The sequence below is a fragment of the Pelobates fuscus genome, chromosome 5 (genome assembly GCF_036172605.1).
Source record: "Pelobates fuscus isolate aPelFus1 chromosome 5, aPelFus1.pri, whole genome shotgun sequence".
Taxonomy (NCBI): domain Eukaryota; kingdom Metazoa; phylum Chordata; class Amphibia; order Anura; family Pelobatidae; genus Pelobates; species Pelobates fuscus.
This window is the reverse complement of record NC_086321.1, coordinates 10,490,382-10,502,417: the sequence shown is the minus strand read 5'-3', so window position 1 is coordinate 10,502,417 and position 12,036 is coordinate 10,490,382. Positions and strand designations below refer to the sequence as shown.

General features: G+C 42.7%; 1 protein-coding gene across 4 annotated transcripts in view; it reads right to left on the bottom strand.

The window, feature by feature from the left end:
• Positions 1 to 2,230: 2,230 nt before the first annotated feature.
• FAM219A (family with sequence similarity 219 member A) overlaps positions 2,231 to 12,036 on the bottom strand; it is a 145,454-nt gene continuing 135,648 nt past the window's right edge. For 2 of the 4 annotated variants that reach the window (XM_063453561.1, XM_063453564.1), the window contains exon 6: positions 2,231 to 6,366. In XM_063453561.1, the coding sequence (XP_063309631.1) occupies positions 6,208 to 6,366 (159 nt within the window). In that variant the 3' untranslated portion in view covers positions 2,231 to 6,207. The remainder of the gene's footprint in view (positions 6,367 to 12,036) is intronic. The other 2 variants (XR_010090861.1, XM_063453563.1) reach the window with 2 other exon arrangements.

Genomic DNA, 12,036 nt, shown 5'->3' with positions numbered 1-12,036 from the left:
TTATTTGATATTATACTCCTTATTAGTAGGTTTAGAGGAGAATTTTCTTTCTTTTTGGTATTTGCTTTTGTCAACTGCCAAGCCTGACAGTGTCCACAATTAAAAAAACAAAAACTTTAATTTATTTGCCTGTAAGGTTACAATGCCACTTTTTGTTAAAACCTGCTTAAGATTGCTAGCTCCTCTATATACAATTTTTTTGTCCAATATATACGTCTACGCCTTTATTTTGTTTGAGGATATGCCAGAGTTTATTTAAAATATTTTTAAGAACATGACTCTAAAATCATGAGTTAAAATCTAAAATAAAACATACTTGCTCATTTAATGAAAGGTTTTGCGTTTCTTAATATTTTTATAGTTCTTTTCTCATTTTTTTTTCTTAAAATTCTTAAAATAGTTTTTCCACTTCTTTTTGTACCCTTCTTGATAAAATGTTTTCATTCAAAATTAAGATTATTCTGCAAACATAATTTTATCTTTACAATTTCTTCTGAGCCTTGTAAATTGACCCTTTGGTGGCAACTTTTTTTTTTTTTTTTAAATCAATAAATCTATTAATGTCAACATTTTAAAAATAAGTGATTATTTTTTATTATATCTGACTTTATAAAAATTCTTAAATCTAAAAAATTAACTTCCTGGTTATTAATTTTGATCGCCAATTTTATACCCCAGAAGGTTGAATTTAAAAATTTTAAAAAGTGATCCAGGGAGAGACAGCTTCCTTTCCGTATAAAAAAATATATCATCAATATATCTCCTGTACAGGACCAAGTTCGCAATCCAGTCATGCCCTGAATAAATAAAAAATCGTTCCCAATACACCATAAAAAGATTTGCATAACTGGGTGCGAACTTGGTTCCCATAGTCGTACCTTGCTTTTGTAGGTAAAAGTTACCCTCAAACCAAAATATTTTTTATGTAGAATGAGGGACATACCATCAATGATAAAATGAACCTGTTCCTCCTTACAATCCTTAGAGTCATCTAGAAAAAAACATCACCGCTTTGCATCCTTTGTGATGTTCTGTAATGGTGTAGAGAGTGTTTACCTCATGAGTGACCAATGTGCAGTTTACACACCATTAAAAGTTTTCAAAAATATGCATTAAATTCATAGTGTTGAATAGGTTGTAATAAATATTCTATATATTGTGACAGGGGAGATTACAATGAATCTACCCCTGCCACAATCGGCCTACCTGGAGGACAAACTCAAATATAATTATTTGATGATTTAAAAAAATTGTATTCATTTTTTATTTAACACCTTTTTGAAAACATTCATCTAAAAATGTTATCAAATGTTTCTTTATTTCACCCTCCAGATCCTTTTTTTAATTTACAGTACATTTCAGTATCTGACAGTTGATCAAAGATTTTTTTCTCTAATATAAAATAATTTGTCCATAATGACAACAACTCTGCTTTTATCTACCATTTTTATTACAATACTTTTTGGAATTCTCTGCCTGAAGAGCTGGTTTTATCAGAGTCCATACAGATGTTTAAACTGCAATTGGATAAATACTTACAAAAACATAACATACAGGGATATAATTTCTAATTAGTGGGGTAATAGCTGCTTGATCCAAAGAGACATCTGACTGCTATTTTAGGGTCAAGAAGTTTGTGGCAAAATTGGAAGTGCTTCAGAATGGGTTTTTTGCCTTCTTTTGGATCAACAGCAAAAGCATATGTGAGGAAGGCTGAACTTGATGGACGCAAGTCTCTTTTCAGCTATGTAACTATGTAACTTTTATCATCCTTCAATTCTTTTAAGGCCTTTCCTCATTTGATAAATTGTATTGCAATTTTGATAGGTGGTTGTGATTGGCTGAGAGTGTCAGCCTACCACTTTTGGACCATCACAGCATGTACAGCAGCTGGCAATAATAATGCAGTAAATTATTCTATATAATTCAATAAACATTAGTAAGGTGCAATTTATTGGGAACAGCGACAGCCAACAGAGAGCTCCATTGCTCACGCTGATTTTTACTCTTAAGGCCTTGCAGCTTAGACAGATAAAGGACCCTTAATATCAGGATAAGGAAACGTGTTTTACCACCTTTCGTCCCGTGAGCACAGAGCGAATAACAGAATCACACAAGCTTTCAGAGATATGCTTTTAATATTGTCATATCACACTACACACCAGAAACATTGATAAATACTGCAATGGAAATGTTAAAAAAAATATTATACATGTTTAAAACACATCTTTTCAAATAAATAATACATAAAGAAAGAAAAACTAAAATAAAAAAATAAAATTACATGTAATGTAACCCATTCTATAATATGGGGTGATGAGATGCATTTCAGTAATATTTTATTCCATTAGTCAAAACATATTTAACCCCTTGAGAGGACGATTCTATGAAGGGGTTAAGGCAGCTTCATATGCTATGAAACACAGGCATGTTAAATGCGTTGGTCATAGAAAATGGAAAATTTGGTACGGGAGGAGGGGATGTAAGCAGAAATAAATAATGTATGTGTTGGGTGTACATGGATCGTCACAATATTTACATTCTAACGATGCAGAGAGGGGAAAACAAGCTAAATGGAAAGGAGAGATTGAGCCAGTAGTGGGATCATGGTAAAGCGCTGATGAGAGGAACCAATACCCACTGAAACCACGTAGACCGGTTTCCAAGGCATTAATGCGGGAGAAAGGATCAAGCCCGCTCTGTCACTAACCAATAGATGCTCCAGGCATTGAGAGAGTTAACACAAAATTAAAAAAATCAAGAACAACCTGGACAATGGGCTCCTCAGATGCAGGGGTCCGCTGAGAGAGTTAACACAAAATTAAAAAAATCAAGAACAACCTGGACAATGGGCTCCTCAGATGCAGGGGTCCGCTTGTTTGTGTTATGTGTGTACTTACTGACATACACATAGGGGTTATTTCATATAATGGCTGCATCTAAATGGTAGTGAACTAGGGATAACCACACACGAGAAGGATTTGGGAATTGTTATAGACAACAAATTAGGCAGCAATATGCAATGTCAATCTGCCGTTGCTAAGGCCAGTAAGGTTTTGTCATGTATAAATAGGGGCATACATTCTCTGGATGAAAATATAATTTTGCCTCTTTATAAATCGCTGGTAAGACCACACCTTGAATATGCTGTGCAATTTGGGCGCCTGTTCTAAAGAAGGATATCAAGGCACTAGAAAAAGTGCAGAGACGAGCTACAAAATTGATAAAAGGAATGGAGCATTTTAGTTATGAAGAAAGGTTAAAAAAATTAAATCTGTTTAGTTTGGAAAAATGGCGCCTGAGAGGGGATATGATAACATTATACAAATATATTCGGGGCCAGTACAAACCATTATCTGGAAATCTATCCATAAACAGGGCTATACATAGGACACGAGGTCACACATTTAGGCTGGAAGAAAGGAGATTTCCTCTAAGGCAAAGAAAAGGTTTTTATACAGTAAGAGCAATAAGGATATGGAATTCATTGCCGGAAGATGTGGTTTTATCAGAGTCCATACAGAGGTTTAAACTGCAATTGGATAAATACTTGAAAAAACATAACATACAGGGATATCATTTCTAATTAGTGGGGTAATAGCTGCTGGATCCAAGGAGATAACTGACTGCTATTTTGGGGTCAAGTACGAATTTTTACTAGTTTGTTGCAAAATTGGAAGCGCTTTTGGGTTTTTTGCCTTCTTTTGGATCAACAGCAAAAACATATGTGAGGAAGGCTGGACTTGATGGACGCAAGTCTCTCTTCAGCTATGTAACTATGTATCTTTCCTAGGAACTAAAATAGTTAATAGGAACAGCCTCAGCCTTCGTGCTATGTTTAAACAGGGGCATTTAACCAGTATATGTTCTAAAACAGGGGTGTCAGGGCATTGTTTTTTCTAATACAGGAATTTCTGACCATTGTTTGTTCTGTAATAGGGGTGTCTGGTCATTGTTTGCTCTATAATAGGGGTGTCTGGTCCTTGTTTGTTCTATCATAGGGGTGTCTGGTTATTATTGTTCTATAATAGGGGTGTCCGGTCATTGTTTGCTCTATAATAGGGGTGTCCGGTCATTGTTTGCTCTATAATAGGGGTGTCTGGTCATTATTGTTCTATAATAGGGGTGTCTGGTCATTGGTTGCTCTATAATAGGGGTGTCTGGTCATTGGTTGCTCTATAATAGGGGTGTCCGGTCATTATTGTTCTATAATAGGGGTGTCTGGTCATTATTTGTTGTATAAAAGGGGTGTCTGGTCATTATTTGTTCTATCATAGGGGTGTCTGGTCATTATTGTTCTATAATAGGGGTGTCTGGTCATTATTTGTTCTATAATAGGAGTGTCTGGTCCTTGTTTGTTCTATAATAGGGGTGTCTGGTCATTATTTGTTGTATAATAGGGGTGTCTGGTCATTATTGTTCTATAATAGGGGTGTCTGGTCATTATTGTTCTATAATAGGAGCGTCTGGTCCTTGTTTGTTCTATAATAGGGGTGTCTGGTCATTATTTGTTGTATAAAAGGGGTGTCTGGTCATTATTTGTTCTATAATAGGGGTGTCTGGTCATTGTTTGGTCATTCCCTATGGGGAATCTCTAAAGCATGCGCATTAGCTTCAACCATTGGCGTGAAGTCGCGGGAGGAGGGACTGATCCAGCGCAGAGTGCCCTCAGCAATGAAAACAGGTAAGTGAAAAAAAAACTTAAATTGCCAGGCGGTGAAAAGACAGAGGGACACTATAGCCCTAGGAATACAGTTTTGTATTTCTAACACTATAGTTTCCCTTTAACTCTCTCAGTGCAAGCATCTCTTCATCTGGCATACAAGCTACCAACAGTATACCTGGACAATTAAGCAGTGACATGTTTTACCTCACAGTTTAGAAATATGCTCCCGTTACCAGCATTGGATTACTTTGTCTCTGGCTCTTCGGGATGTGATTATAATTTTCATTGACTACTGGCCCCTCAATGATACACAGATCATACTACCTCACTCATTCAACATGCAAGAGACATGGACCCAGAGGGACCACACGTGAAGGTGATGTTCATCCCTATTTAGTATTGCAGGAACATGGCACAATGACGGCGTGGAACTTACAGAGAGGTCTAAACTGAGACACAGGAGCTGAACCTGAACAGCAAACGCGGGGGTTTTGTAAAACATACACATCTGCTGCCTTTTCTCTTCAGAAAATATGGTTGCAAGCGATGGAGAGAGAAGAAACCAAAACCGCAGTGTGCGCTGTGCGTCAGCCCTGAGCGGTTGTTCTGTTAGGTAAACTGTAGGATATTGGTCAGTTACGGACACATTAACATGAAATTATACTGGTCTCTTCGTAACAGCTGCATACAATTAACTCAGCCACAAATGTGACAGCTGGCAGTCTTTTTGATGAAAGCAGTTGCAATATCCTAATATCTATGAATACAATTAGCTGGATGCAGTCATCTCGTATATCTATATACTATTAAACTCAACATATGCCATTCTATAAAATGATTTCTCAGTTTATACATCACTGAAAATATATATATATATATATCCAAAGTTTGCAAATGAGTACATCAAAAAGACTGGAGGGCAAGACTGCGCATTATTTGAAGGTTGTGAGGCACGACTTGTTTCTAAAGGTCGACGTTTAATGTTACATATAACTGCACTCCTAACTTAGTGTTTAAATATAGGTCTGGTGAAAACACATTAAGCCACTCTTACAGCGCAGAGCATTCAGGGTGACCACGGGGACAGGACTCAAGGGACAGTGACTACCACTTTATTTTTAGATCATTTCACTGGAAAAATCACAAAAAGTAACATATATTAATAGATATATCTTGCTAGAAATTGCACACCTGCTGTCTGAGCACCTAATCACTACGTGTCCTACGTCGTTTAATTTACAGCCAGTATGACGGGATGTTACGGATTTTACTCACAGGCTGATTTCGCTGCCACCCACATTTGTCTATAAAAGGAGCAGCATATCCCATAATGACCTCCAATGAGCAGGTGGGTGCTTGAAGGACCAGACCGCCCCGGTAGCCCCGTACCTGCTCCTATAGATACACATCTGGCAGCAGCTAAATAAAGAGTGGGGTTTTTGGTTTCTCCTGGCTCCATGAACAGACAGGTGCATGTCCTACCATAGGAGGAAGCAATGGCTGTTATTGTGGAAAGCACAGATCAGTGGCTCACTCCCTCACTATTGGATATGGCAGGCGGTGGAGGATGTAGCTTGGCAGCACATGCATGTGGGGTTGACAGACTTTGGGGGGATCAGGTCCAAGTCTTCATCGTCTGGGATCTCGTCTAACCGGTATCCATCCTTTAGCAACTGGATATTCAAGTCTTGATTAATCTGCTGTAGATAAAGGAAGACAGAGTCAAGTATCAAAATGTATAACGCAAGGCGGGCAATATACACGAATGTAAAGGACGTTCTACGTGTGATATGAGGCCTCTAATCCATGAAGATTAAAATCATGTGTGTAATTCGAATGAAACCATCTGTAATTGTAAAAAGAGCCGTTAATATATCTGTATCTCTAATTATATTGAAATACGTCCTGTAAGACACCATTTTGAAAATAAGCACAGTGCGGAGTTATAGCTTGTGGTTGCCTACGCAGAGGCAAATTAATCAGAGTGAATGTCCAACAATACAACATAGTTTTGTACATACTTTGCAGGATTATGCATGTCTAGCGTGTTAGAATGCTTGTGACAAATAGGGATTAAGGAGAAAGCGCAAGTAACATTTTCTTTTCTTTGGTTTTTACTATATATTGGGGCTGATGTGTGTTGTAGTCCTTGCTGCTTAAGCGCAGGACTTCTCTTTTTGTATTTGTATTTACTCTGTATCACACAGCCTGGTTACAATGCTGCTACCCATCCCATGTGTTCCCTATTAAGGGTTAATAAGTAAAGGGGTGTATATAAAAAATACCCCTTTCTGTCTCATTAGAGATATCTTTGCCAGAAGCTCAAGGAAGCAGTCTGAAGGGTCAGTGTTAGGACCGGCTTAGGGGGGTCTGCCTTGACGTTGGCAGGCGGGCATCCCTCCAATGGCCATTGGAGCAACTAAATGACCTCCATTTGTCTAAATATACATAGGGATTAAGGAGAAAGCGCAAGTAACATTTTCTTTTCTTTGGTTTTTACTATATATTGGGGCTGATGTGTGTTGTAGTCCTTTCTGCTTAAGCGCAGGACTTCTCTTTTTGTATTTGTATTTACTTTGTATCACACAGCCTGGTTACAATGCTGCTACCCATCCCATGTGTTCCCTATTAAGGGTTAATAAGTAAAGGGGTGTATATAAAAAATACCACTTTCTGTCTCATTAGAGATATCTTTGCCAGAAGCTCAAGGAAGCAGGCTGAAGGGTCAGTGTTAGGACCCGCTTAGGGGGGTCTGCCTTGACGTTGGCAGGCGGGCATCCCTCCAATGGCCATTGGAGCAACTAAATGACCTCCATTTGTCTAAATATACATAGGGATTAAGGAGAAAGCGCAAGTAACATTTTCTTTTCTTTGGTTTTTACTATATATTGGGGCTGATGTGTGTTGTAGTCCTTGCTGCTTAAGCGCAGGACTTCTCTTTTTGTATTTGTATTTACTTTGTATCACACAGCCTGGTTACAATGCTGCTACCCATCCCATGTGTTCCCTATTAAGGGTTAATAAGTAAAGGGGTGTATATAAAAAATACCCCTTTCTGTCTCATTAGAGATATCTTTGCCAGAAGCTCAAGGAAGCAGGCTGAAGGGTCAGTGTTAGGACCCGCTTAGGGGGGTCTGCCTTGACGTTGGCAGGCGGGCATCCCTCCAATGGCCATTGGAGCAACTAAATGACCTCCATTTGTCTAAATATACATAGGGATTAAGGAGAAAGCACAAGTAACATTTTCTTTTCTTTGGTTTTTACTATATATTGGGGCTGATGTGTGTTGTAGTCCTTGCTGCTTAAGCGCAGGACTTCTCTTTTTGTATTTGTATTTACTTTGTATCACACAGCCTGGTTAAAATGCTGCTACCCATCCCATGTGTTCCCTATTAAGGGTTAATAAGTAAAGGGGTGTATATAAAAAATACCCCTTTCTGTCTCATTAGAGATATCTTTGCCAGAAGCTCAAGGAAGCAGGCTGAAGGGTCAGTGTTAGGACCCGCTTAGGGGGGTCTGCCTTGACGTTGGCAGGCGGGCATCCCTCCAATGGCCATTGGAGCAACTAAATGACCTCCATTTGTCTAAATATACATAGGGATTAAGGAGAAAGCGCAAGTAACATTTTCTTTTCTTGTGACAAATAGCGTAATTACGTGGCCTGCGAGGCTTGAAATGGTGCGGTGTGCTAATATCATATCAGATGTCATACAAATTATTTTAATGCATACAGTAAACAGTGCATATTCGCTTTCGCTAGGCTCAAGTAGTAGTTATAGCTGGTCTATTATAGTTAAGGCCTATACTATTTGTAATTATTACGTTGTTATTAGAGGCAATCGTTAAGCATATAAGCATAGGTATTCAAAGTTAGCCTACGCAGAGGCTTAGTACGTTAGTGTATGACCTCCTTTTAGCTGTTTAATTTGGCTTGTGTGCGCTGGCGTGAGAATTGAGGAGGGTGATGGTATGGGTTGGTGGGGCATGCGTGGGGGTCAATCCGTCTGTTGTGGTAAGCTGGGCAGAGTCATGGCCTGCGTATAGCTAGTATGCAAGCAGGGATCGGCGTCTTGCGAAAGCTAGTGCGGGCATGTGGTTCCCTACGTGGGTGTTCCTGCCCCAAATGAAAATCGTAGTGTCAAAATGTAAACGGGGGCCCCCGGACGCGAGGCCTGGGTTTTCATGTGTCGTTCATATGTGATATATAATGTTGCATTATGGATGCACCGGTCGGTTCATGGAGCAGTTAGCACGTTGTGTGGTCCATGTTGCCTCCAGTTCGTAATTGGGTTGTATGTGTTGGCATGTTTTTTCTAATACAGGAATTGTTTGTTCTGTAATAGGGGTGTCTGGTCCTTGTTTGTTCTATCATAGGGGTGTCTGGTCAGGGTGGGGGGTGGGGGGAGTGGGTGAGGGCGACCCGCCTAGGGGCCGCCCCAGGTGCAGGCGCCCGGTTGTCTTGCGGTGGCGTGTCCTAGGTTCAGAGTGAGTTCAGGCATTGTAAGAACTCATCTGTAGCGATGTGTCGTATCCAGTAGAACCATCTGGTCAGGAGCTTTTCTTTTGCCGCTGCCGTTGTGGCTTTCAGGTCCTCGAATTTTCTTATGTCCTCCACCCAGCGTCTGAGTGAGGGGGCACGTGGCTGTTTCCAGAATATGGGGACCGTTGCTTTCGCCGCATTGAGTAATCGTGGTACCACCGATTTCTTTTAGGTCGGGGTGGACGTGGTTGTGTGGTGTAGGAGGAAGAAGGCTGGTGACATGGGCGGAGTGTCGTCGGTCACTGCATGGATGACTTGGCGTATCTTTTCCCAGAATGGTCGGATGAGGGTACAGTTCCACCAGATGTGGAGGAAAGTCCCGTCCTCTTCTCCGCATCGCCAGCACGTGGCCGGCACTGAATCGTTGCGAGCATGGAGGGTGGCAGGGGTGATATACCATCTAGTGAGGATTGTGTATGAATTTTCCTGGAGTCTGCCTGAGCCCGGGGTTTTTTGAATGTGCAGGATGATTTTGTCCCAGTCCGCGTCTGTAAGTTCTTCTTCAAGGTCTTCTTCCCATCGCCTGATGCATGGGGGGGCTAAAAGGTATCGGTTCGTCGCTAGGGAATTGTAAATCCGCGATATTGCTCTCGGTGGGGTTTCATTCTGCCTGCACAGGGTTTCAAATTCCGTGCAGTCTCTCGTCAGGTAGGGGCGTTGGGGGATGGAGTGTGCGTAGTGGGACATTTGTTCCCTCGCCAGCGTATGTGCGAAGGTGTGCCTCTGGTCCGGGAAGATGGTCTCGATCGGTCTGAGTATGAATGGGGGTGTGATGATGTCCATCATTCTGAGCGTTGTGTTGCCGTTTGCTGGGTGTGGGATTGGGCCCATGTCTCCCGCCGGGAAGTCCGGGTTGCCTCTTAAGGGGAGTAGTGGGCCGGGGTTAGTCGTAAGGTAGTGTTTGGGACCATTTTGGTGCCAGATACGTAGGGTGGCCTTCACGAATGGGTTGGTGTGTTGTAGTTGTTTGCTGGCTTCTTTCGTGATCCAGGGGAGGGTCGTGAGGTCGCATTTGGTGCTGTCCGCCTCGAGTTGCACCCACGGCTTGTCCCTGGCCTGTACCGACCAGTTGATTATTCGAGTGAGGTGTGTCGCTAGGTGATATTTCCGAAAGTCCGGGAGGGCCAAGCCCCCTTTGGGGAGGGTCAGTTGGGTGTGGGCAATTCGGGGGGATTTCCCTTTCCAGATGAAATTACGGATCGTGGTTTGGATGGTGGTAAAGAATGACTTCGGTGCCTCTATGGGTACTGTTTGGAAGATGAAGAGGAACTTGGGGAGTAGGGATATTTTCACAGCGTTTATGCGTCCCAGCCAGGAAATGTAGGTTGTGTTCCATGTTTGGAGTTCGGTCTGCGCCGTCCGTAGGAGTGGTAGGTAATTGTGGGTGTAGAGGTCCGCCGTGTCTTGCGTGAGCCACACCCCCAGTTATCTCATCTTGTTCGTGCACCACCGGAATGGGAAGTTTTGCCTGAGTTCGAGTGTCGGATTGTCAGGCCAAGGATTTCCGATTTGGTGTCGTTGATGCGTAGATTGGACATCTGGCCGTAGGCCTCGAATTCGGTTCTGATTGCCTGGAGCGATCTGGTGGGGTCCTGCACTAGGAAGAGAAGGTCGTCCGCATAGGCCAAGACTTTATGGTGTGTTTGGCACGCTGGCCAGGAGCTTGATGTCGACATCCAAGACCGAGATCGGGCGGTAGCTCTGGCAGGTGGTTGGGTCTTTGCCTTCTTTTGGGAGGAGTGTGATGTTAGCTGCCGTGAATTGGACCGAGGGCGCCGCACCTTCGAGGATTGAGTTCAGGGCCTGGTGTAGTTTCGGGAGGAGTTCGAGCCGGAAGGTTTTGTAGTATTGCAACGGCAGGCCGTCCGGCCCTGGTGATTTGCCTGTCTGCGCTTTTTTGATGGCAATCGAGAGTTCCTCTGGTGTGATGGGCGCTCGCGGTCCAGTTCTGTCAGTTGGCGCAGCCCTGCTGATGCCAGGTATGCGTGTATGTCGTTGTGTCTGCGGGCTTCTACATTGTCTACTGTGGTTCGTGCCGTATGTTGTATAAGTCCCGGTAATAGTTGAGGAACGTGGCGGAAATCTGGTCTGGGAGGTGGTGTATCTGCTGGGATGGGTCTTTAATTTTGTTGATGTAGAGGTGTGTCTTGCGGCGCTTTAGTAGAGTTGCGAGTAGTCTGCTGCACTTATTCCGTGTTCGTACACCAGGTGTCTGAAGTGCTGGAAGGATCGTTGGATGGAGCGGTTCATGTGCTCAGCAAATTGGGAGCGTTTGTGGAGGAGATCTCTGTAAGTTGAGGCATCCAGTGTCTGTTTGTGTTGGTTCTCCAGGTGAGCTATATCTGTGCTGAGATCCGTTATTGCTTTCGCGTGTGTCTTCTTTAGTGCCGAGCAGTGTGCGATAAAGTGACCCCGTAGGACCGCCTTGTGCGCCTCCCAGCACATCAGGGGTGTTGTGTCCTCGGTTTCATTGATGGTGAAGTAGTCCTGTATGATCTGCGCGGTTTTTGGCACCAGCGCGGAGTCTGTTAAGATGGATTTGTTAAGTCTCCAGGAAATCTGGCGGGGTCTGTATAACGGGGATTTCAGTCGTATACGAACTGGGTTGTGGCTGACCAAGTCATCGGTAGAATTTCTGCCTCTACTAATAGAGATAGGCTGTGGTATGGCAGTAGGAGGTAGTCCAGCCTTGTGTATGTGGCATGTGTTGTGGAGTAGAACGTGTAGTCTCGCACCTCAGGGTTCATCGCCCTCCAGCAGTCTGTGAGTTGATGGTGGTGGAGTAGTTGGAGCGTTCTTGCGTGCCTGCCGGGAGGTGTCTGGGTGTGTG